The 27,032-nt window shown below is 45.1% G+C and overlaps 2 protein-coding genes across 6 annotated transcripts in view; one reads left to right on the plus strand and one right to left on the minus strand.

The window, feature by feature from the left end:
- LOC103787323 (zinc finger protein 549) overlaps positions 1–27,032 on the plus strand; it is an 89,236-nt gene that overhangs the window by 23,515 nt on the left and 38,689 nt on the right. The gene's annotated exons all lie outside the window — the stretch shown is intronic.
- ZNF550 (zinc finger protein 550) lies at positions 1,930–18,442 on the minus strand. 3 transcript variants are annotated; one of them, XM_035286826.3, is made up of 6 exons: positions 18,269–18,442; positions 16,373–16,487; positions 15,966–16,092; positions 12,981–13,076; positions 5,907–7,439; positions 1,930–3,724 (listed from the first exon to the last, which is right to left on the minus strand). In XM_035286826.3, the coding sequence occupies exons 3-5, from the start codon at positions 16,090–16,092 to the stop codon at positions 6,427–6,429; spliced, it is 1,236 nt and encodes a 411-aa protein (XP_035142717.1). In that variant the 5' UTR covers positions 16,373–16,487; positions 18,269–18,442; the 3' UTR covers positions 1,930–3,724; positions 5,907–6,426. The 3 variants fall into 3 exon arrangements, with proteins under 3 accessions (XP_035142717.1, XP_008987021.2, XP_008987020.2); XM_008988773.5 differs by having other exon boundaries at positions 16,257–16,487; XM_008988772.5 differs by lacking the exon at positions 16,373–16,487.

The following is a 27,032-nucleotide window of genomic DNA, read 5'->3' on the forward strand; positions in this document are numbered from 1 at the left end:
TGTCCCTAATGGCTTCCCTTGTATGAGAGGGAGTTCTCCGGCCCCTTGCACTTCCTGGGTGAGGCGACAGTGCACTCTGCTTTCGCTTCCGTCCTTTTGGCTCTATACCCACTGTCTAAGCAGTCCCAGTGAGATGAACCTGGTACCTCTGTTGGAAATGCACAGATTACTTGCCTTATGGATTGCTCTCGCTGGGAACTACAGACTGGAGTTGTTCCTATTTGGCCATCTTGGCGGAAGTCCTCTTATTACATTTTTATCTGCAGTGTTTTAGTTTTCCCTGCATATGTCTTGCAAGTCATATATCCAGTTATTTTCTCCATCCTGTGCTGTTGTAAATTTTAATTTTATTGACCAACCACCTTGGCCTCCAAAGTGCTGGAATTACAGGCATGAGCCACTGCATCTGGCCACGTGTGCTGTTTCCATTTTTAAAAATCTCACTAGAGGCCGGGCGGTGGCTCACGCCTGTAATCCCAGCACTTTGGGAGGCCGAGGCAGGCGGATCAAGAGGTCAAGAGATCAAGACCACCCTGGCCAACATGGTGAAACCCCATCTCTACTAAAAATACAAAAAATAAAAAATAAAAAATTAGCCCAGCGTGGTGGTGGTGCGTGCCTGTAGTCCCAGCTACTCGGTAGGCTGAGGCAGGAGAATTGCTTGAAACCGGAAAACGGAAGTTGCAGTGATCTGGGAGTGGTCACTGCACTCTAGCCGGGCGATACAGTGAGACTCCATCTCGAAAAACAAAAAATCTCACTCCAAACCCTGGGCAGGTCTGTAACTGAGTATCCCAGCCTTGAGATGTATTTTAAAGTTTTTCTTTCCTTTCCTTCCTAATCTTGGAATGTAGCCGAGAAACCTACTTTGAAACCCTTTGTTTCCCTTCCTTTCCTGCCAGCTGCTGCTACGCACAGTGCCTGCTTATCTAATTACGTGCTTGCTTAGACATTCCAGGGGCAAATTTTGAAACAAGTAAGTCACAGAGACCCAGGTGCGAAGTTCTAGGGATTACTTCCAGGCAGTGGGTCCATAACCTGGCCACTGTTGAGATGACGCCAGCCTGCACTTCAGGGGGTAGCGGGATTGGGGAGGGATAACATTGGGAGCAATACCTGATGTAGATAATGGGGAGACAGATGCAGCAAACTACCATGGCATGTGTATACCTGTGTAACAAACCTGCATGGTCTGCACATGTACCCCAGAACTTAAAGTATGATAATCTTTTTTTAAATCCTTACTAAGGATTAAGAATCAATGCAAAACTAAAACTAATTTTAAAGCCAGTAGCATAATTTTGTGACTTATGCCTGAGTATTCAAAAATCCTAACAAGTCAAAAATATTACAGTTGATAAATATATCTTTCCAATTAAATACTTCCATAAACTTCAGAACCAAAGTCAGATACGAACAAAAGACTGAAGATACATACGGCGTCAATAGTATCAAGGGACTAGCCCATATTATATACTTGAAAATCTTATTAACATCAGTAAAGTGCCCCACCATAAACAAAAAACTGCAGTAAACAGGATACAAATAAGGCCGGGCGTGGTGGCTCAAGCCTGTAATCCCAGCACTTTGGGAGGCCAAGGCGGGTGGATCACAAGGTCAAGAGATCGAGACCATCCTGGTCAACATGGTGAAACCCCATCTCTACTAAAAATACAAAAAATTAGCTGGGCATGGTGGTGCGTGCCTGTAATCCCAGCTACTCAGGAGGCTGAGGCAGGAGAATTGCCTGAACCCAGGAGGCGTAGGTTGTGGTGAGCCAAGATTGCGCCATTGCACTCCAGCCTGGGTAACAAGAGCGAAACTCCGTTTCAAAAAAAAAAAAGTTAGGATACAAAGAGATACAAATAAAGACAGGCCAACATATGAGCAGACCACTGACAGAAGAGGAAAAACAAAGGCAATGATTAATTAATGTTCAAATATATTTTAATCTGAGAAGCAAATACCAGGTATATATTCTATTGTATATCACTTTAAACTTGTAAAATAATTAAGAAAAACTGGAAAGCTGGGTAATTCTAAACACTGTCTGGGACACCGTGATACAGAAACACCTGTCCATCTTACCGGAGATGAAAGGGTAATCGATACCGTAACTCCAGTTACATACTCAATTGCCATATGAATGCCGTCGCCTGTGAATTTCTGCAGTTCTTCAAAGGCCAGAGTGAACAATAACCACGGCAATTTCAATAAACAGGCTTCTACTGTGAGACGGCTTCTTTAAAGAAACTATTAATTGCCTTAATTGCCTGTACTCTTCTGGTCACTCCGTTGTTCACATTCGTTTTAGAATCTCTCTTCCAAATTACTTCTGATGCTTTACTTCCTGCTTCCTTCATTTCCTTCCCTGTTCTAGTTCTATTACGTTTTTATTCCATCAGTGATTTCTAAATTTCTCTTTTCAACCTTAAGTGGTTTTTCTGAAATTATAAAATTTACTGTGGACATTTCAAACATTTCCACATGTGCATGAAGTTAAAGTGAGTGTTCACTGTGACACTCCCCTCTGCTCCATCCCTTCCCTCCCTGTAAACCCAAGAAGCAAGTACCACATAACTGGATGAGGATCCTTCCCGACACATTTTTTTATTTACTTACAGACATTGAGATTTCTAATTCAGCTGGGCATGGTGGCTCATGCCTGAAATCCTAGCACTTTGGGAGGCTGAGGTGGGTGGATTGCCTGAGCGCTGGAGTTCAAGACCAGCCTGGGCAACGTGGTGAAACCTTGTCTCTACTAAAATACAAAAAAATTAGCTGGGCATGGTGGCATGTGCCTATAATCCCAGTTACTTGGGAGGCTGAGGCAGGAGATTTGCTTGAACCTAGGAGGTGGAGGTTGCAGTGAGCCAAGATTGCACCATTACAGTCCAGCCTGGGTGACAGTGAGACTCCATCTCAAAAAAAAAATTTTGAATTCATTTTTGCACGACCAACTTGCTAAATTAATTCACCCTTTACTAACTGAAGTACAGCAACAGTGAATGGTCATAACTAGTCCCAGCCCCACAAGCATTTTCCACAGATTAAGCACCGTAAGAGCATGGTGCCTTTTATATAATTTGCTCATTAAATGTAACAAAGTTATAACAACTGTGAACATGAAAACATGTTTTATCTTAATCATAAACTTAGCATTTGTGGAAAGATACAGAATTAAGTTCAAAACTTTTACTGACTTAACAGTGGGTGCTGAAACAATCTTAGGTTAATATATTGCAGCTGTTCCATTGTGTTTTTCCCATAATAGACAGGAAGTTCCTTCCCTGCTCAAGGGCAGAACCCATAGCCCAGCCATCCATGTACCCTAGTCTTCCAAGTGTGACCACGACAGTGAGTGGCCATGGCGCTTAAGGGTAGGTGTCTCACGAGATTCCTGCCTATCACAGCAGCAAGTTCATAGCAGATCCACGTACCAAACACTGAAGTGAAGACTGTACAGAAAGAACTGATCCTAAGAAAAACCCTAGGGTGTCCTTTATCCCACGGAAAACATCACTCCTGAGGCCTGGAAAGAACACTTTGATGATAGCCAGTATGTTTCTAGAGGGATCTCTCCAACTCTCTTGAACCCAGGGCCTTAGGTACAAGTACAGCCACAGCCACAATACATGCAGCCTTCCAGAGAGAGGATGCAGGAGGGCGGGGTCCTCAAGAGTCAACTCTCCTTCACAAAGGAGAGGAAACTGTGCACTCTGTCCTGAAGAAAGAAAAACACAGAATCTTAATTCACCAAGAATTGTATTTATAATACATAATATGTGTAAAAGCACCACAGTAAAACGTACTTGCCTACTATGAAAACATGAAATATATATGCAGTGCTTTAAAGGCTGGGAGGAAAGTTCAGAATGAGAAAATGATAATTTTCTAGTTTTCACACAATACACGTTTTAACCTAACACTGATTCTCTCATGTAGCTTGACAACTAACTCTAAAAAAATCTCACAAAAGGAATTTCAAATTACCATATTCAGGTTGAGTGCAGTGGCTCACACCTGTAATCCCAGCATTTTGGGAGTCTGAGGCAGGTGGAGCACCTGAGGTCAGGAGTTCGAGACCAGCCTGGGCAACATGGCAAAACTCTGTCTCTACTAAAAATACAAAAAGTAGCTAGGCGTGGTGGTGCATGCCTGTAATCCTAGCTTCTCAGGAGGCTGAGGCAGGAGAAACACTTGAAGTTGGGAGGCAGAGGTTGCAGTGAGCCAAGATGGCACTACTGCACTCCAGCCTGGGTGACAGAATGAGACTCCATCTCAAAACAAAACAAATCACCATATTCATTGCTAGCACCCAGAGAATAAGTTAATGGTGGTTAACTATGAAACGCACATAAACCTCCACGCATATATCCTGATTCACCTGTTAAAATGCTAGGCATCTTATTTCGCAGCAAAACTTCACACAAACGTTTACAAGATCAGACACTAAGATTCCTCTCCATGTTGTTTTCTTGGGTTTACTGGGTTTACCATGGATTCATCTTACCTCTGTGTTTTATTTTGCTTGTTTTAGCTCTAATTATTCCCTAGAAAAATGCTGAGGCGGACCTGAAAATACCCCTCTACACAGGATGAAAGAACCTGAGGAACACCAGAAAGAATTAGGACTCACCTGACAGGGCCAGGCAGATACAAAGTGACTATGTTGCCAGAGAAAACAAGGACAACAAATAGAATGGAATCAGGAACGTGTGAGAGTGCTGAGCATTTGAAACCATATTAGGCTGGGTGTGGTGGCTCACACCTCCAATCCCAACACTTTCGGAGGCCGAGGCAGGATGATCACTTGAGTGTAGCAGTTTGAGACAAGTCTGGGCAGCATAGCAAGACCAATCTATATAAAAAAACTAAGGCTGGGTGCAGTGACTCACACCTGTAATCCCAGCACTTTGGGAGGCCAAGGCAGGCACATCACTTGAGGCCAGGAGTTCCAGACCAACCTAGCCAACATGGTAAAACCCTGTCTCTACTAAAATAACAAAAATTAGCCAGGTATAGTGGTGCATGTCTGTAGCCCAGGCTACTCAGAAACTTGAGGCAAGAGGACCATTTGAGCCCAAGAATTCGAGGTTACAGAGAGCTATGATCATGCCACTGCACTCTGGCCTGGTTGACAGAGCAAGTCGCTGTCTCTTAATAATAATAATTGAGTTTATAAATAAAAATCAAAGCCTTAAACAGTCTTATATGGTGCACATTTTAATGTGACCATCCATACATGGGTTCTTCTCACCTTAGATATAAGGTAGAAGTGTCACATGAAGACATTCTCAGTATTCTAAGTTCTTGGAAATTCAAGAATCTCATGACACAAGCCTTCATATTTCTCACAAAGAATTACTCTCCTCACGGATATCCTCCCAGAGATGTCTGGATCAGAGGCAGCGTCCAGTAAGTGTTTTTGTTTTGTTTTGTTGTTTTCTTTGAGATGGAGTTTCGCTCTTGTTACCCAGGCTGGAGTGCAATGGCGTAATCTCGGCTCACCGCAACCTCCGCCTCCTGGGTTCAGGCAATTCTCCTGCCTCAGCCTCCTGAGTAGCTGGGATTACAGGCACGCACCACCATGCCCAGCTAATTTTTTATATTTTTAGTAGAGACGGGATTTCACCATGTTGACCAGGATAGTCTCGATCTCTTGACCTCGTGATCCACCCGCCTCGGCCTCCCAAAGTGCTGGGATTATAGGCGTGAGCCACCACGCCCAGCCCCCAAGAAGTGTTTTAAGAGCTGCCCTCATGGTCCAGCTCTGACACAGGATAGCAGTGAATGTATATAAAAAACAAGGGGTCAAAACCCCTTTACCTCTCAAACATTCCCCTACCAAAGAAAGCAAGCTGATCTTACAAGGAAGTCTGTAAGGATATAAAGCAAGAAGATACCTGTACCGAAAGTTTCCATAAGTTTACAGAATAAATCCCAGGGCGGGTCAGATTCCAGCACGGCTCTTTATAGGACAAGTAATTGACGACCTGGTCACAGGAAGTTTTCTCACATCGGTGACAATTATGTAGTAACTTTTCCTTATGAGTTCTCAGTAAGATTTTCCTCTGGCAAAGACCGTCCTTAATAGGTGTATTTTGAATGTCTTTCTCCAGCATGAGTTACCTGATTTTGATGGAATGCCTTCCACATTTCTCTCTGGTACAAATCCGTCTGCAATGAGTGAGAACTGAGTGGTGGCTGAAGGGATCCTTGCGTTCACTGCATTCATTCACAGGGCTTCTCTCCAGAGTAACTGCTCATGTGTTAGTTAAGAAAGAGCTGACAAAAAAAAAAAATAAAGTTTCCTGGCATTCTTTGCACTTGGAGGATTTCTTCCTCCTGTGTGGGTCCCATTATGAATGATAAAATAGGAACAGTCGGTGAAGGCCTTGCGATAATCATTGCAGTAGAGTTCTCTCATGTATGGACCCTTTGGTGCTGCAGAAGGTGGGACCTGCGTTTGAAGGCCTTCCCACACTGGATACACTTGTAGGGCATTTCCCCAGTGTGGATGACAGAGTGCTGAATGAGGTACGTGCTCCGGTGAAAGGCTTTCCCACACTGGGTGCATTCATAGGGCTTCTCCCCAGTGTGAATCCGCTGGTGCTGCATGAGTTCTGAGCTGCATCTGAAGGCCTTTCCACACTCCATGCAATCATAGGGCTTCTCTCCAGTGTGGATGATGTAGTGTTGAATTAGGTGAGCCCTATTGCTAAAGGCTTTCTCACATTCTTTGCACTCAAAGGGTTTTTCTCCAGTATGGGTCCTGTTATGGCGAATAAAAGTAGACCGGTGGGTAAAGGCCTTTCGACACTGACTGCACTCATAGGGTTTCTCTCCAGTGTGGACTGGATGGTGCTGCATGAGGTATGACCTGCGTCTGAAGGCCTTCCCACACTCAGGGCACTTGTATGGCTTCTCCCCGGTGTGGATAAGGTAGTGCCGAATGAGAGTTGAGCTCTGGCTAAAGGCTTTCCCACACGCGTTGCATTCGTAGGGCTTCATTCCCGTGTGAACCCTTTGATGTCGAACAAGATACCACTTCCTGTTAAAACCTTTCCCACACTGTTTGCATTTGTAGGGGGGTGTCCCTGCATGGATCAAGGTGTCTTTCCCTGGCTGCTGTGAGTCACATTCATGGAGAACATCTGCTGATAACCACGCTTGTAATGCCCTGGAGTGCAGACTCTCATTTGGCTCCAAACTTTCACCTTCAAGGCTCGCTTTCCCCAGCTGGGTCTCCTTGTAGGGGTCTATCTCTGGTGTCACCTGACCTTTCTGCATTTCCAAAAGCCCTTCCTGATCCCTAGATCTCCCCAACCTTGAATCACTTGAACATTCCAGAGTCAGGCTTCCCCGGAGAAAGGCCCGCTCAGATAAGACTGGTGGGTAAGTGGTTGGCTCTCTGGTCTGAACTTGTGCTTTGTCACCTGAAGGGCATTGACAGACAGAGGAGGGGACTTTTAGTGATAAAATACAGAAAAAACAAAATAACCACTTCAGTAGGAAAATAAAGATGGAAATAGTGCCTGTGATACTTGCTGCATTTTCACACCTGTAACCCAAGTTTCCAAATACTTCTGATGGTCCTTGTATCTTTGACACTATTAAAGGGAAAATCTGGAGGGCAGACTGGACCAAGGGACAGAGGACTCACAGTAGACATTCCTCTTCACAGTTCAGAGTAAGGAAGAGATAATACATTTTGATGACATTGTCTGAAGAGCATTTGCTTCAAGAGTTGAAGACATACATTCATCTGACAAGGGATTAATAACCAGAATATTTAAGGCGCATAAACAATGCTATAGGAAAAAAATCTAAGAATCTGATTTTAAAATGTGCAAAAGATACTAATAGACATTTCTCAAAAGAATACATACAAATAGCAAACAGGTACATGAAAAAGTGCTCAATATAATTGATCAAAGAAATGCAAATCAAATGAGATCTCTACAATGAGATATCATCTCATCCCTGTTAAAATGGCTTTTATCCAAAAGACAGGCAATGGTGGCAAGGATGTGGAGAAAAGGGAACCCTTATATGCTATTGGTGGGAATTTAAATTAGTAAACTACCATAGAGAACAGTTTGGAAGTTCCTCAAAAAACTAAAAATAGAGCCACCATATAATCTGGCAATCCCAATACAGATATACGCTCAAAAGAAAAAAATAGTAGTATATCAAAGAGATATCTGCACTCACATGTTTATTGCAGTATTATGCACAGTAGCCAAGATTTGGAAACAATTTAAGGGTCCATGAACAAATGAATGAATAAAGAAAATGTGGTGTATACACACAGTGGGGTACTATTTGGCCATAAAAAAGGAGATCCTATCATTTGCAACAACATGGATGGAACTAGAAATCACTATGTTAAGTGAAACAGGCTAGGCACAGAAAGACAAACGTCACATGTTCTCACTCATTTGTCGGAGCTAAAAGTAAAAACAATTGAACTCATGGAGACAGGGAGTAGAAAGATGGTTACCTGAACTGGGAAAGGCAGTGGGGAGGAAGTGAGGATGGTTAATGGGCACCAAAATAAGAATTAATAAGACCTAGTAATTGACAGCACAACAGGGTGGCTACAGTCGACAATAATTTACTGTATACTCTAAAATAAACAAGGATACAATTTGATTGTATGTAACACAAAGAAACGATACATGCTCGAGGTGACGGAAACTTCCCTCACTTTGATGTGATTATTATGCGTTGTATGCCTGTATCAAAATATGCACCCCATAAGTGTGTACACCTACGTACCCACATAAGTTAAAAATTAAGGCAGGCACGGTGGCTCACGCCTGTAATCCCAGCATTTTGGGAGGCTGAGGTGGGTGGATCACCTGAGGTCAGAAGTTTGAGACCAGACTGACCAACATGGAGAAACCCTGTCTACTAAAAATACAAAAATTAGCCAGGTGTTGTGGCGCGTTCCTGTAATCCCAGCTACTTGGGAGGCTGAGGCAGGAGAATCGCTTGAACCCAAGAGGTGGAGGTTGTGGTGAGCCAAGATCGTGCCATTGCATTCCAGCCTGGGCAACAAGAGTGAAACTCTGTCTCAAAAAAATAATAATTAAAAAAAAAAAAACTGAAGCCCGTTGGTGCTGTGAGAGTTTAGGCAAGTGGCACCTAACAAGACCGGAAGGAAAAAAAGATGATGGAAGGCTTTCTGGAGGAGGCATCCCGTAAGCTGAGTCCTAAAAGAGAAGCCAGAGTCACTGCCAGAGAGAGGAAGGGGGCAAGGGGTTGAAAGTGAGGAAGTAAAAATGGGCACATTCACCCTTTGGGAACAAGATGCCTGGTGAAACCAACGTAAAAGGGTGTTTAGATCTGGAGGAAGAGAATGAAGAACCCAGCACAAAAGGGACAGAAGGACACCCAGGAACAAATGGTACAAAAGGCCAAGCATGGTAAGATCTGACAAGTTTCTGCTGCATTAGGAGGCACAGTGCCTGGCGGACAAGAGGGTCCGGAGACAGAAAGGCTCAGTTCAAATCCTGCCTCTGTCAACTGGGTTGATATCGGAGGATGAATTCCTCAACTAAGAGACTAGGAGGTTCAATTTCTCAGGCTGTCATGAGGTTAAATGAGACATTATCCTCATTATTATTCTCATTGCTGCACTGGGCATTTAGGGTAATGGCAGTGACACGAACAAGAACAACTCCAGTGCTGTGCTTCGTAAAGTGGCCAACATCACATGCTCAGAAGACATGGGTGGAGCAGCAGTCTCATACCTGGCTGGTGGGGATGGGACAGGAAATGGCATGGCTACTCTGGAAAGATCTTTTGGGGTCTGACTTAAAGCTGAGCACAGACCTTTCTCGACTCCACCAGCTGTCTCCTGGGTGTAGATGCAACAGAAATTAGTGTTTATATGCACTAAATATTATGAAAAATAATATTCAGCCAGGCGCGGTGGCTCACGCCTGTAATCCCAGCACTTTGGGAGGCCGAGGCGGGTGGATCACGAGGTCAAGAGATCGAGACCATCCTGGTCAACAAGGTGAAACCCTGTCTCTACTAAAAATACAAAAATTAGCTGGGCATGGTGGCACGTGCCTATAATCCCAGCTATTCAGGAGGCTGAGGCAGGAGAATTGCCTGAACCCAGGAGGCAGAGGTTGCAGTGAGCCGAGATCACGCCATTGTACTCCAGTCTGGGTAACAAGAGCGAAACTCCGTCTCAAAAAAAAAAAAAAAAGAAAAATAATATTCATAGCAGCATTTTTCATAATCTCCAAACAAGGTAAACAATACAAATGTCAACCAATAGGAGAGTGAAGAAATAGATCCTGATGTTTTCACACAGTGTTACGGTACACAGCATACAGGATGAATTCAGCTCATGGACATCATGATGTCTTGAAAAGCAGCAGCACACAAAAGAGAAAATGCTCTGGGGCCCCAATTACGCCCATTCACAACCAATTACAAACTAATCCCTAGGGAGAGAGTCTAAACAGTGGCTACCACTGCGGGAGGAGCTACCGACAAAGACAAGGTGACAGGAATTGCCAAGGTACTGGAAATACTGCAAATCTTGACCTAGATGAAGGATTCTTCAATTTGTAGAAATGCAAAAATTAAAGCTGAGCTCTTCAGATTTGTATATATTATTGTACACATAAGAATTTCTTTTTTATTTGGGAAATTTTAAACAAAATAAAGTCAAGTGTAAACATCTCTTTCAAACATGAGACAACCCCAAGAAGCTTGGTTTTATAAGTGGGATCAACGCAAGTTACAGGCTATTGTAGGTGAAAAAATGTTTTGTCTGTTTTCCCTAAGTGTAAGCAGTGGTACACTTTTTTGTTGTTTAAACTTATATTGACTTTCTGCTTTTGTATTGAGCACACTTTTTATGTTGAATATAGAGAAGTTGAAGGCACAGACAAAACAGAGATTTTGTTAAAAATCAGGTTCTCTGAGAACACAGCAGGTATGCTGCAAGCACTGGTAAAGACACTGGCCATGGCCAGAGGTAAGATCTCCATGACGGACAAGAAAAGCCAGCTAGGAGACGGCAGATGCATCTTTAAGAACATTAAATATAATTATTCTGTTTTCAAAATGAAGTAAATTATATACTGAGACATCAGCTGCTGGGGAAGCAGTGAAAATCTGAAACACATCTGGGTGGCTCCAAGAGCCGGTCCAGGGACAGGAGCTCCCCAGAAGCGTGGGGCTGATGTCGGGAGATTCATTAGCAGCGTCTGGTAGGGCGCAGGCAAAAGCTGATGAGAGCATGGCCAGGGTGTTGCTGAAGGAGCCATTGAAAGCGGTGGAGGTGATGGACTCGGGAGATACGGATCATTTAAAATGAGCAGGACTGTGGATCCATGGATGCTGGGTTTGATGAAGTCAGGAGGAATCCAGGAGCCTTGTGGCATTTCCAGCTTTCTAAGCTGCTTAGATGGCAAGACATTCTCTGAACTGAGTGTCTTTTTAGGCATCAGGAGCTAGAGGTGCCTCTGAGGCACAAGTGGAAATGTGGTACTGAGGGCACGAGTAGGGAGGTATTTGGAATACACAGGGTTGCAGATGGGGCTGGCTGAGAAGCCTGAGAGGACAGCCCATGACTCAGTGGTGATACCAATCCATGAGGCAGACAGCTCCAGCTACACTCATCAGCACAGATGTAGGGCAGAGAAGGCCAAATGTTACTTGGTGTTTTTCAGGGCAAGAAGAGCAGGAAGATATGGGGCAAAGGGCTGCTTCTGAGTGTCTGATGGTCAAACTGGAGGATGGATGAGTGGATGGAGAAGGTGGCATTCATAGCATAATGCAGATAGTAATATCAAGGGGAACAAAGTCCCCTTTCTCTGAGTCCAGAAAGAAATGTGTGATACTACTTTTTTTAAGGCCAGGTGCAGTTGCTCATGCCTGTAATCCCAGCACTTTGGGAGGCCGAGGCAGGCGGATCACCTGAGGTCGGAAGTTCGAGACCAGCCTGACCAACATGGAGAAACCCCATCTCTACTAAAAATACAAAAAGTGTCTCTGGAGTCATCTGCCTCATGGATTGGTATCACCATTGAGTTATGGGCTCTCCTCTCGTGCTTCTTAGCCAGCCCCATCTGCAACCCTGTGTGTTCCAAATGCCTCCCTACCCATTCCCTCAATCCCACATTTCCACTTAAGTGTCTCACTACTTTTATTTATTGTAATTAAAACTATACATGGATAATACTAACAGCTGACATTTGCCGATCCTATGGGCCAGGACCTAAACTCAGCAGTGTAATGAATTATCTCTACATCCTCTAACAACTCAATGACACAGAAATTATATCACCCTGATTTTTTTGAGTAGAGGAACCTGAGGTGATGTAAACCAAACCCACTAACTCTTCTCCTTGGGCACATAGCCAAATCACATTTGTCAGTCCTGAGCATACAGGTGTGGCCAAATGCCCAGTTCTTGTCGAGACTGTGTGGTTGTAAAGTATGTGTACAACTGGGTATGACTTCTCCCCTTCTATTTATTATAATTAAACTTTTATTTATTATACTTTATTATAATTAAAACTATACATGGATAATACTAACAGCTGACATTTGCCGATCCTATGGGCCAGGAACTAAACTCAGCGGTGTCATGAATTATCTCTACATCCTCTAACAACTCAATGACACAGAAATTATATCACCCTGTGGTTGTAAAGTATGTGTACAACTGGGTATGACTTCTCCCCTTCTTGTTCGCCTTCTACCAGCTGGATTGAGCCAAAACAATCATAAAGATTCCTGTTTATAGTGGAAGGTACCTGTGTCAATGAATAACTGTGTGGCTCAGTGCTCACCTGATTAGGTACACTATACCCCAGTGTGAGTCAGAAACACCAGGCCCCGGAGAGGCCTCAGTGAGCAGTCTCACGCAGAAATGCAGAGGCAGTGGTGCCCTCACACTCTGAAAACTGCCATGACTACCGGACCAGCTGGGGGCTGCTTACCTACACAGGTAGGGTGTGAACGGCCGCTCTTCACTGTCCACAGCTCCTGCCCATGCTCTAGCAGGTGGACCAACTCTGCTTTGGGAACCCAGTACCCTGTTGATAGCAAAATAAATAGAACAGGGGTGATTTAATGAGAAAATGAAATCTCTGCATCCTGCCTAGGACTTTGTGACAGGGGCCAGAACATAAATGAAGCTGCTTGAAAGTAAGCAAAATGCTGGTGTGAGGCCAGAAAATCAAGGGCATTGTTCTGAGTGAACCGTGCTCCCCGCAAAAGTCACGTGCTGAAGCCCTGACACCCAGTGTGGCTGTACATGGACACAGGATCTTTAGAAGGTGATTAAAATTAAAGGATGTCATAAGGGCGGAGCCCTGATCTGATAGGATTATGGCCTTCTAAGAACAGGAGGAGAGGGAGAGATGTCTCCTCCGTGTGAGAACACAGCAGGGCAGCCATCTGCAAGCCAGGAGAGAGGTCTCAACAGGAATCAAACTTGCCAGCACCTTGATCTTGGACTTCCCAGCCTCCAGAAGTGTAAGAAAATAAACTCTGGTAGTTTACACCACCCAACCCATGACATTTTATTATGGCAGCCAAGTAGATCAAGACAGGCACAAATCCCATTATGGGGCTACAACTGCCGTAGTAGAGACTGGGTTTCACCATGTTGGTCAGGCTGGTCTCGAGCACCTGGCCTCAAGTGATCCTCCTGCCTCACTCAGCTCCCAGAGTGCTGGGATTATCGGTGGGAGCCACTGCACCGAGCCCTAGAAGGCATTTTCTTCTAACAATGTAAATCATTGCTTCTCAAACACTGCATGCTCAGAGCCACCTAGAGATGCCTGATTCCAACCTCAGACCAGATCAAACAAAATTTCCTTGTGTGAGACCTGGACATCAGTACTTCTAAAGGGTACAAGAGATTGTGGTGCCCAGATGGGGTTGAAAACCACTGGCCGAGCCTGGGCGTGGTGACTCCTGCTGTAATCACGGCACTTTAGGAGGCCCAGGCAGGAGGATCACGTGACGCTGGAAGTTTCAGAACAGCCTGGCCAACATGACGAAACCCTGTCTCTGCCAAAAATACAAAAAAAACTAGCCGGGTGTGGTGGTGCGCACCTGTGGTCCCAGCTCCTCAAAGGACAGAGGTGGAAGGACTGCTTGAGCCTAGGAGGCAGAGGCTGCAGTGAACTGCACTCCAGCCTGAGTGACAGAACAAGGCTCTATCTCAAAAAAATTAAAAAAGGAAAAGAAAAACCACTGGTTGAAATAAATTGGTAAATCAAGAGTCTTCATTAGACTAGTGACCAAAGCTGGATTCGCATTGTGAAAAGCACCATCTATTCCAGGGTGGAAGGAGGGATTGAACATGGGGGCCTGCTGCCCCTGTCAAGGCTGCAGCACCCAGCATCCCTGTGAGGAGCTGGCCTGAGGACACAATCCAGAAGCCTGAACCAAGAAGGAGGAACAAGGAACTCTGACGTTCTTGATGGCATCATGGGCGTCAGCACAGAACAAGCCTGGAGCCAGCCACACCCCAGGCTTCTCATTCAGTGAGTTAGTGAATCTCCCTCCAGGTGAAGCCAGTGTGATCTGGTTTTCTGTTATATGCAGCCAAATGCTTTCCACTAGATGTGGTGAGTAAAAGACAGGAGGATTCTGTATAGAAGACCCATGACTGAGGTACAAGGACCTACAGAAATGCCAACTGGCAGACTCTGATCCATAGCCCAGGATCCCTTCAGACGTGTCTCAGTAAGGTCCACCAGTGTGTGCTACGTGCCTGGCTTTGAGCCCTGGGACAGTGCTGTGGGAAAGGTGAATCAGATGATACTGTGGCTCTGCCGATAGCTGAGCTCCCTGTCACTTTTCACACACTGGCTCCTCCACTGAAACACCCTTCCTTTCCTCCAGCTAACTCCTACTCAGCTTCCAGGTCTCAGCTCCACCGTCCCTTCCTAAGATGCCCTCTTTGGAGGACCCACATGAGGATATGACTCCCTGGTTATTTCTTCCTAGTTTCCCCTCATTTTTCTTTCTAGAACTCATTTCAGTTGTCATCTGTGGATTGATGTCCACCTTCCCAACTGAACTCAGGGTGTGCCATCATTTCTAATAACTTCTTTATCCTGATCCATTTTCTCTTAAATATTTGTATTCTAAAACGGAACCCCGTTTTGCTCTGATAAATGAGAAAGTCAGTTTCACTTCCTACACATAGAAGTCTGCAATCACAACAAAATAAACAAAATTTTTAAAATGCCACTAAGTCCCAGCAAGCCCATGTCGCTTTCTCAGGGCTGAACGGGAGGCTGTCTCTGTTGAAAAAAGGAAGGAACTGCACTGGGGGGCGAAAGGAAAATGAAAGACTCAGCGGTGATCTGAGGCTTTTTTTTATGACAATTAGCATGCTGGACAGAGAGTAAAAGGAATGACTTTATCAGGGTATCAACCCATGCCATTTGAGGACACGCCTGTGCACCCTTAAAAACACCTCCTGGATCAACAGAGCATGGATGTCCAGCATCAGAAGACAACTAAAGACCATGCAGTCACACACATGCCTTTTTATGGAGATGGTATTGCTTAGGAAGACGTCCAAGGGACACTGAGGACAGCTGTCTTCTGGGGGGCTGCCTGACTTGCCCCCTTCTCTGAGAATAGCCCATCACCCATGGCCCCTGCTAACAGGGCTGTGGCTACAGCTGACCCCACCAGGATGGCCAGTCAGCTTCCTTCTTGTGGAATCTGGAATAAGGACCTCAGAACGGGCTGAGCACTGGAGTGAGGGTTTCTGTTAAAAGGACATTTCCTACCCCAGCAATCCCTGATGCAAACAAAGAGAGACCAGTCAGGAAGAGGTGGAAGCAGAAAACTGCAGGGTCTGTGAAGGGAAAGGTAGACAGTTCCAGTGACCTTTTTGACGGACCAATAATCAAGAAGGTTAGGGTCCTCTTCAGGGATGACAGGCAAGCCATTACCTAGTGAAACCAGGAGCCCACAGGTCTCCAGCATCACCTCTTGGTACAGGGTCCTCTGGGCCGGATCCAGCTGTCTCCACTCCTCCTGGGTAAAGGTCACAGCCACATCCTTGAAGCTCACCAACATCTGGAAAGTCAAACAGAAGTACTGCTATTGGCCTTGTGTTGTCGGATAGGATCAGAACCTGTCAATCAGTCTTTAGTCAAGGTGCAGAGAGATCCAGGCCTGAATCAACAAGATCTCTTTAGGGCTGACTTCTCTGTGGGACTCAGAGGGGAGGCAGATACTACCTTTTGATATAGTGAAATAGTGCCTGGGAGGAGAAAAGCCTTTCGCGGGGAAGCCGGTGAAGATGACACAAACAACGGCAATCCCACGAGGACTGCAGAAGGCAGACAGTAAGTACCCCGGCATATTAAAAGAATGGAGGAAAATGACCGATACGAATTCCCATGATAACAGCAACAGCAGCATCGGAGTCCTCTGGTCCTCACTGTGTGCTTTCCAGGCTAAGGCTTCATCTGCGGGGGTAAAGCAAATAAAGGCATGATTTAAATCAGGCCTCCTGAGTCACGCTTGCCAGCTAGGTGACCATGACAATGTCACACGATCTCCCTAAAGCTCATTTTCCAAATCAACACAATAATAATTCCCATCTCAGCAGGCAGTTCTAAGAACTAAACAGAAAATGTTCACTCAGACAACCAGTGGAGTGCCTAGCACATTTTAAGTGCTTCATGTGTTTGGCAACTTTATTAATCTGACAGGCCGAGAGGTAAATGTCACTATCATTTCCATTTCACAGTCAGCAACCAGGGGCTCAGGGAGCTTTAGCAGTCATGCACAGCCGCACATTTAAGAACCAAAAGCAGCATTTGAGCACCAGTAAAAAACACCTCACCAAGCTGCCAGAGAGCCAGCAGGTGGGAGTGAGGGATGCTTTAGCTAGAGCTAGCACTGCCGGGATGGATGTGGAGGGGCAGCCCTGCAGAGACCTGAGAACAGTGTCCCGAAGGGAAGTGCAAGGGCAAAGGCTGAAAACTGGGAAAGAGCTTGGCAAGCTCAAGACTCCCTGGATGAATGCAGTCAGTGAGCAAGAGGAGAATGGAAGAGGGGGAAGAAGATACAGTCAAAAGGGCAGACCAAGCAGAGCCTTGCAGACCATGCTGGATTTATTGGAGATGTGATGGGAGCCCCTGAAAGAGAGGCCTATTCAGTCTTCAACCATTTACTGAGTACAATAAATGTACTTAAGCCTGGCTGCTTTGGGTCTTGGGAGAGGGGAGCAACAGGCAATCACATTCCAGGGTTGGAAAACCATCCTCAACAGGCAACTAAATAAATGAGTAAAGCAGTCTCAGATGACCTTAAAGATTCAGGTGACAGGAAAACAGAGCAAGGAAGCAAAAGAGATTCTGGTCAATTTAAACGATGCAAGAGACCAGGGCTCTTCACACAGCAGGCACCAGAGGGACTCAGAAATAAAGCGAGGGAGGGAGATGTGGATGAGAAATTAACGCCTACGACAGGTACTGGCTAATCAGGGCTATCATGAAAGTCATCAGGGTGACTACTAGAGATTAACCCTGGGCCTCGTGTTACATCCAAAGGGACACTGCATTCTGCATGCAGAACATTTCAATGGACTCGTTCTTCACCTGTAACTAAATGTCTTACACAGGAAAATATACTGTTAGTTGCAACCCAGCCTCACTTGCCCTAAACTAAGAGACAAATTCTTCAGCCTGCCTTTTCTCCCCAGGCATAGCAACGACTGCAGAAACGCTCCTCCCATCTCTTTCAGCCTCCGCCCTTCGTTTTTTAGAGACAGGAGGCCAGAGGCTCAGACTCCTGCTGGGGTTGAGTCTCTAAAGCTAGGTCCAGGAAGCATCTCCGGAAACAGCATCCTGAGCAACGCCCCCAGACCGGGCTGTCCACTGGGACGGACACAACACACATCCTCCGGAGAGTCGTTCAAGTTCCCTGAACCCAGGGCGAAGAGAGTAATTATGTCTACGTTCCGCGCGCAAAAATGAAGGACGAGGACAGTAACGGGACTTGTTCAAGGTCGCAGGCCCAGGAAGGACCGCGGTCGCTCCGCTCACCTGTGAGGGGGGTCCTATTTCACACCCTCCACCCCCAACGCCGCACCCCAGAAACGGGGACGCTCCCCCATGCCAGCCCAGGCCTGGATTCCGGACCCGGGCCCGCGCGATTCCCTTCTAGGCCTCCAAGACTTCGCAGACAATGGTAGGGACTGCACCGCGAAGGACCCGGCACGCCGTCCACCCGGTCTGCTCACCTGCGCTGCTTCCTTCCCCTCCGCCATCGACCGATGGGACGATGGGGCCGCGTGGGACGGCTCCCACCTCCAGGTCCTACAGCGGTGCGGAGGTGTGCCCCGGTCTCCTCACCATCGTTGCCAGCACAGCTCTGGGGATGCGGACCAACGCGCCCCACTGCAAACGTCCGCACCGGGGCCGGAAGTCGAGGCCCCCTGCCACGCCTCTTCCTGTGCCGACATTGATCCGGCGCACGCGCGGCCCCAATGCCTTCTGGATAATGTAGTCTTGTCCCGCGACGGGCCAGGATTGGCTCTTTTTTTTTTATTATGCACACCATGATTCTGTATATCTCAGATGATCTTAGGTGAGCAAGTGTAAACACTGGCTTGTAAATCTTTAAAACTTCCTATTATTCGGATGCCTCAACGTCCCTACAAGCAGGCTGTGAGCACTCGCACAGACATGCAGGTGCACGAGTTTGATAAAGGGGGGCCCTGCCACGAGGTCCCCTGCTTCCCTCCTCTGACTGACCCAGTGACGTTCCCATGTCCCAGTAAAATCTTACGCCTGCTTATTCCGTCCTCCTCCACCCTGACCCCAATACAGGCACCATCCCTGGGACTGCAGTCGATCTGGATCCCGGCTTCCTGCGTGGAGCTACTCCCGGGACTGGTTCACGGGGTTCCCTCTGCGAGGACTGGTGTTCCTAGGGCTCAGGAGGGTCTGTCTCCACGGGCCGTGAGACCCCACCCGCCTCCCGAGTCCGGCTTCTTGACACCATAGCGAGAAAGAATTCAGGAAGGGGTCAAAATGAAGCCAAAGGCGAGAAGCTTTTATTGGGAAACGAAAGTACACATTTTTGAGAAGAGGGTGCTCCTCCCAAAAGAAGCGAGAAGCGCGGACCTACGCGCGAGAGCGGGTCAGGCACAGTGGACTTTGAGTTTCTCATTTTATGGGCTCTTCTAATTCGGAGGTGGAATAATCACGAGGTTTTCTAGGAAAAGGTGGAAATTTCTCAGAATTGGGGTGCCAGCCATTTTTATACTAACTGTGGGCATGCTTGAATCTGCCTGGCACTGGTGGGTGTGTGATTTAATGTAGTAATGAGTGTATAATGAGGTCTAGGGTAGGAAATGGGTCAAATCTAGCGTCATGGAGTAGCCTAGTCTCCATCCTGTTTGTTACGGTCTCATCAGCCCAGTCTTCTCGTTGGTGTAGCTAATTTATGAGCTTGATGTTTTCCCCACCCCCACGTCTCCTGTGACCACGCCGCATTCCTGTTTTGTGGGTGTTTCTTTAATTAGAGAGTGGAATAGTTATTAGGTGTTCGGGAAAAGAAGGGAAATTCAGGGACCCACCTGGTTATCGCGCCCTTTCTCTCTTGTTTGGGTTTGCACAGAAGAGTCACGGACACGTCATCCTGACTGGGATTTTGGCCATTCTCTCTCTCATTTTGGGTTTTCTGTTATCCTGTGGTTTCTTTGCCTAGTTCTTGTTTTTAGTTGTAGTTTGAGGTTTTCCATCCTCCTGCAGCCCCCCAGTGCTATTCCTATATCGCTAAGAGTATAAACATCCTGTAATCTTATAGGCTTCTTGAAGTATAATTCCCAAGGCCATGTTGCAGTGGTCCTTAAAGAACCAATAAGGCAAAGGGAAACAAACATGTCACGAATTTTGTTAACAGGAGTAAACCTTATTCAATTGCTACAGGCTGTAGCTAGCTCAACAGAAGTTTCTGTGACTCTGAAAAACAAGACAAGGATCAGCAATGTTCGAAGCAAAAGTCAAAAAGATTATTTCAGTTTTTCTATTAGTTCAGTCTATTCGGTTAACTCTTGTTCTGCTTGATATTTATAAACATTTTAGCTTTTCATGAGTCCTGTATGTTTTTCTGTTATCAGAAACCTGCATTTGAGAATACCTGTTAAGGCCGGGCACGGTGGCTCACGCCTATAATCCCAGCACTTTGGGAGGCCGAGGCGGGTGGATCACGAGGTCAAGAGATCGAGACCATCCTGGTCAACATGGTGAAACCCCATCTCTACTAAAAATACAAAAATTAGCTGGGCATGGTGGCGCGTGCCTGTAATCCCAGCTACTAAGGAGGCTGAGGCAGGAGAATTGCCTGAACCCAGGAGGCAGAGGTTGCGGTGAGCCGAGATCGTGCCATTGCACTCCAGCCTGGGTAACAACAGCGAAACTCCGTCTCAAAAAAAAAAAAAAAAAAAGAGAAAGAGAGAATACCTATTAAAAGTCCTACAGCTAATTATGAACCATATTTGAAGAGACAAGTTGTCTGTAAATGACAAAATGTCCAGAGTGGTTAGTCAAAAACATGATTGACAAAAGAAGTTAGTTATCTCTGTGGTTTGCAATAACTTAACAACCTTAATTGTGATTGATGGCAGATACTTAGACAATAGAATTTTCAAAACCCCATGCAATTTTTGAACATAGATGAATAATATTTACTGAAATATAACCTGAAGAAGATTAGACATCATTTTGGCAATCCCATGTATCTAAACATGTCAAATAATCCTGTTTACCTCCCTTCCGGATGCCCCAGGGGCCCTCTGTAGCGTCCAAAAGCTAGGTGTCAGGAAAGACAATAGATTTGTGGAAACCTGTTAAAAATGTTAACAGGTTTAAAATATTTGATGTTGGCCGGGCGCGGTGGCTCACGCCTGTAATCCCAGCACTTTGGGAGGCCGAGGCGGGTGGATCACGAGGTCAAGAGATCGAGACCATCCTGGTCAACATGGTGAAACCCGTGTCTACTAAAAATACAAAAAATTAGCTGGGCATGGTGGTGCGTGCCTGTAATCCCAGCTACTCAGGAGGCTGAGGCAGGAGAATTGCCTGAACCCAGGAGGCGGAGGCTGCGGTGAGCCGAGATCGCGCCATTGCACTCCAGCCTGGGTAACAACAGCGAAACTCCGTCTCAAAAAAATAAATAAATAAAATAAAATAAAATATTTGATGTTATGTAATAGAATTCCAGATTACTTGTAAGTTATTTTTCCAAAATGATGACTCAAAAATCTGAAAAAGCAAAAACCTTTCATTAGCCTCTACTATTACATTAAAATCATGTTCAAGAGGGAGAAAGCCAGATTTCACCCTTGCATTAGTCTACTATTAATGTTAACTCCAATTCTTAATGAAACCTTATCGGCAAATCTATCCAATCTTAATCAGTTCGACAATGAGGTGAGATTTTCGCAAACCTTTTATAACCCTTTACAAATTTTGCTAAAGAGTAGATTAGTGCATTAAAGCGTTCTTTGTGGCCAGGCGCGGTGGCTCACGCCTGTAAGCCCAACACTTTTGGAGGATGAGGTGGGTGGATCACAAGATCAAGAGATCGAGACCATCCTGGCCAACATGGTGAAACCCCGTCTCTACTAAAAATACAAAAAAAGCTGGGCATGATGGTGCACGCCTGTAGTCCCAGCTACTCAGGAGGCTGAGGCAGGAGAATTGCTTGAACCCAGAAGGTGGAGGTTGCAGTGGGCCAAGATGACCCCACTGCACTCCAACCTGAAAACAGAATGAGACTCTGTCAAAAAAAAAAAAAGAGTTATTTTTATTTCAATGCTCAATTTACAGGAAACCATATAATAACCCTTTTGAATTTAGTCAATATGTTCACAGAGTTTCCTTTGCAAGATTAATTCTTACAATTTTCTCCCAATTGGCTTAAACCTTCAGCTATATTTTACCTACTTTAAGACAATCCTTTATCTCTAGGCAAAATGTACATTTCCATGCCTTCTTATAACTTTTTTATGAAAAACACGTTACTGTGTCTACACACCTTGCATATAAATCTATTTCAGTAGTTTGAATTACATATCATAATGGTAACTCTTAGCAATTTTTTTTTCCAGACAGAATTGCGCTCCATCACCCAGGCTGGAGTGCAGTGGCATGATCTCAGCTCACTACAACCTCTACCTCCTGGTTCAAGTAGTTCTCCTTCCTCAGCCTTCCGAGTAGCTGAGACTAGAGGCACGTGCTACCACGCCTGGCTAATTTTGTGTATTTTCAGTATAGATGGGTTTTCACTACATTAGCCAGGATGGTCTCAAACTCCTCACCTCATGATACACCCTCCTTGGAATCCCAAAATTCTGGGACCACAGGCATGAACCACCACGCCCTGCCCTACCACTTAACAATTTTTAACTTTAATGTAAAACTTGTTAAGTTGTTTTTAATTATGTGCTAGGTGCAGATAAAGTTTAACTCCTTCCAGAATAAGTTAGGGGCGTGGTTACTTCCATATGTTCCCAGAACTTATCCATCGTGAAAAAGTTGAACAATTCTTAAAGGCCAAAGCAGCAGTTTACAACCTTAAAACATTTAGCAAACCTAGTATCTGACCAGCATAATTTAGACCACATATTTACATCTTGAATATGTTTGTATTTTAGCAATAATCCCTAAGACTGTTTTATTTTTAAAGATTAAAATCACGTGAACTAAGAGGCATTCACCACCATGCCCAGTTGATTTTTGCATTTTTAGTAGAGATGGGGTTTCACCATGTTGGCCAGGATGGTCTCAATCTTCTGACCTCGTGATACACCTGCCTTGGCCTCCCAAAGTGCTTGGATTACAGGCATGTGCCACTGCACCTGGCCAGTTTCTTTTAAAATAAATTTTATCTTAGATTCTACTCGTGAAAAAAAAGAAAATAAATAAAATAAAATAAAATTTATCTAAATGCTGATAGGCCAATTAGAGCTCTTTTTTTATAGATATTACATACATATCACATATATGACTACACAGACCGATAGAAGAAGATCTAGCAGCTCAGTGTGGAGCCCTTTAAGTATAAGGCGAGGGGCCTGGCACTGTGGCTCATACCTGTAGTCTCAGCACTTTGGGAGGCTGAGGCAGGTGGATCACGTGAGGTCAGAAGTTTGAGACCAGCCTGACCAATGTGGTGAAACCTCATCTCTACTAAAAATACAAAAAATTAGCTGGGCATGGCAGTGCATGCCTGTCATCCCAGCTACTCAGGAGGCTGAGGTAGGAGAATTGCTTGGACCCAGGAGGTAGAGGTTGTACTGAGCTGAGATCATGCCATTGCACTCCAGCCTGGGTAACATGAGCAAAACTCTGCCTCAAAGAAAAAAAAAAAAGAATAGGGTTATTTCTGGGGCCTAATAAACAGGCCCAGCTTGAAGGCGAAAACAATTTTCGTGAGGGATTTATCCATCTCTAATTCTTGGGGTTCCATGAGGGAACAGAGGTTTCTCCCCAAATGGATATTCTAGAGCCTTTCGTGCATGCACAAAGATTGGCAAGACAGAGTGGAGAAAAGTAGTTCAGTTGACTGAGATAAAAAACCTTTTCCAAAAAAACAAGATCTAAGAAGAGAAAAACAAAAAGGCATTTCAAGTACACCTATAGCTTGGATATCCACTTTTAATTAAGCTGAATGCTCTTTCAGAAAATTATTTTTCACTAATTAAAACTTTATAGAGAACATAAACAGTGATCCCTATCATTTTTTTTACTGGTTTGCATCACTCTGTTCACAATCATGTTCAGGTTCTCCAGTTTCCTTTTGGAGAAAGTGCCTGGGTTCGGTCAAGGACAGGTGTTTAGCAGGACTGTAGATCCCTCCAACAGCAAAGCCTGATATTTGAGGAGGTGATTGTCTGTTAGCCAGAGACTTCCCTTAAAGGATAGCAGTCCTGCTATATTATGTGGGTTGTAAACAGTTATTTCCCATGATTAACTTGGTGGTCCCTGGCACGAGCAAAGCCACCACTGCAACTGCTCAGAGGCAGGCTGGCCATCCTTTAACCACCAAGTGAAGTTCCTTGCTTAGGTAACCCACTGACTGTTGAGCTGGACCTCGAAGCTTTGTTAAAATTCCCTGGGCTATTTCCTTTCTTTCTGATACATAGAGATTAGACGCCTTCCCTATGAGAAGACTGAGGGCTGGTGTTTTAAGTAAGCCTTGTTTTAGCTGATTAAAGGCTTTCGAGTTTTAGGTTCCCAAGTTAGGGACTGTTAACTGTTTCAGCTTCTTTTATGAGGTAAAGGCTGAGGAACTCCACCCTATCCAGGTGCCCACAGTCTGCAAAATTCAGTAATGCCTAAGAATCCCCTTAACTGTTCAAGGAAATGGGCTTAATCTTTTTCTTACCTGGTGCTCTAGTGCCTTCTGATAAGAATAGACCTAGGTATTTTACTGAATGAAGTCTGACAGAGCTGAGCTTTACATTTTGAGATCTTACATCCCCTTTCAGCTAAGAAATTGAGGAGAGTCTCAGTGCCTTCCTGATACTTCCTTGGTTGGAGCACAGAGGAGAGTGTCATTTACATACTTCAAGGTTTAAACTTGAGGGTTTTGCATAATGGCTGCAGGATTTCCATCTGGTTTTTGATTAAAACTGGACAGTTTAGAGTAATTAAGAGGTTTGGTTTTGAGTTTTTGCTAACCTTTTAATGTGCACATCAGAAAGTGTTTTTCACTCATCTATGGGATGACTAAACTCCAGTGAGGGTTTTCAAGGGGCACTGTTTCTCTTCCTAATGGGAATGGGAATCCTGTCTTTTTTGCCCTCTTTCCCCTTTTGACTGGGTTTTTTGTTTTGACTGGGTATAGGATACATGCTTTTGTCTCTGAATCTCCCTCCTGCCTTAGGATTGCCTGTTTCTCAGCAGCAGTTAGGGTTTGGCCTAGGAGTGACATAACATCTCTTCATGCAAGATCAAACACTTGAGTTAGATTTAGAACACCTCTGTGTATTATCAGGGTCACCAGAAAACTTGCCTAAGACCCTTTTATTTGTCTGAGGTCCTGCAATAAGATAGGAACTTGAACTCTAGTAACACCATGTACATTGGGTATTTCCTGCAGGGGCAACAGTGGAGTAAGGATTTCTCGTGTGGCACAGCTGGAGGAGCTGATAAGGCTATTGGGGGCCCCAGATTAGGATTGGGGAGGTAGGACATCTGCAAGTTCCATTTGAGGGTTCCCCTGGGGTCTCTTCTGACTTTGGGGTATTGTCCACTATGGGCTCATCTGATATGACTGTTAAGAAGGCAGGGTCAATTTTGCAGTGCTTAGAAAAAGCTGGGCTATTTCACAGGGCAAAGAAGGCTTTCACCTAGGGAACCTTGGACCATTTGCCCTCCCATGTGCAGAAAAGATCTAGTTGTTGGCTATTATTGAAATTAACACTTCTCTCAGCAGTCCAGGCCTGAAGGTGGTAAGATGGCCTTGTCCTTATACAGAAGAATATGGGCTATTTTTTTCTTCTGTCTCAGGGTTAAAAGAGTCTCAGTGTCTCAGGATGCACTCAAGGAGTGCAGACTGAAGATAGTTTACTACCCATTTTAAAAAAAGAATAGAAGAAAACGCATCCCTTATTCTTTATCCTCTTTTTGGAGTGACCCAGGGTGGAGAGAAAGATCAAAAGTGCATTCCACTTCTTTTTCCTCTCATCCTCTGGGTCCTGGCCACCATCATAGGCACCACCCACGGATGCAGGCATGACTTTCACTTGTGGATCTGGAAGAGCTAATCAGGAGGAATAGTCATGCTTACCTATATGAGGACCTAACTCTCCACCCTACTGGTTTCTCAGTCCCACGTGGCCCATAGGCTCCCAGGATACCCTAGCGTTCTGGGAGAGATTGTATTTGGGTGAGGCCCTTTAATGGAGAGAGTGTTTTAATAATATATCTGGCTATCCTTGCTATGGCCCTAGCAAAACACCGAATTCCCAAATAATGGGTCTGACTGACTGCCAAACATGAAATCCCCTTTCTGTTTAAATGTCAATGTAGTTCAGTGCAGAGCAGGTGACTCCAAAGAACACAAAGATTGAACAGCTGTTCTCACAACTGTTAAAGGTGCAGCTTTTCTGTTAACAAATGGGGCATGAAGCTTGGTCCCTAATAAAGGCACATAGAAGGGAGAGGAATTGGGAACTAAAGGTTTTGAACAAGGGGCAAACACGGCTCCTTCTGGAGGAAAAAATCAATCCTATTTCACTTGGTGGTGCTGTAGGATCTGAAATGTTAGGTAAAAACTCGGACTCCAAATTCTTTCCAGGAAGAATTTAGAAAGAGAGGTTTGGGGCTTAATAGGTTGTCCCCAGTGTATGCCTTCCAGAAGAAGAAAGTTAACTTGGAACTGTCTAGATTCATTGGGCAGTCCTGAACTTTTACATGGAGGAAAAACCCAACTGGAGAAGGAGAAGGGTATTCACTTGGGGTAAAATATCCCCCTATACAGTGCCGTGAATGTCTATCATTAGAGACAAAAAGCTCTCACTAGGTGACAGTTTAGATAGAAATCCTGACGTCCCCCTGTCTCAAGGAAATCACTGAAGCAGCAATTCTTTAAGTTACATTCCTGATAACTAAGGTGCTTGCTGACTCTACCAACAAGATTACATCCCCAGGCTGAAATAACACCCACAACACTGCATACAGAGAAGGGATAGGAGACATGATAGCCATGAAAAGAAATGAAGGACATGCAATAGAAAAGTCTGGAAGTCCTGGTGCCAACACCTGATGGGTTGTCATGGTTTGGGTTTAGTCCAGGGGCCTTCAAATAACACCAAGGTGTAGCCTCAGCCGGAAACCTTCAGTTGCCCTAGGACCTCCTTTTAGCCCCATGTGATGGACGAGAAGCCTCAAAAATGAAAGTAAAGACTTAAGGGTCCGCTCCTACTCACCGTTCCGATGAATCAATCCCACATGAGTTCCTCTAATGAAACAGGTCAGGTTCGGTGGTCC

Source organism: Callithrix jacchus, chromosome 22, assembly GCF_049354715.1.
Source record: "Callithrix jacchus isolate 240 chromosome 22, calJac240_pri, whole genome shotgun sequence".
NCBI lineage: Eukaryota > Metazoa > Chordata > Mammalia > Primates > Cebidae > Callithrix > Callithrix jacchus.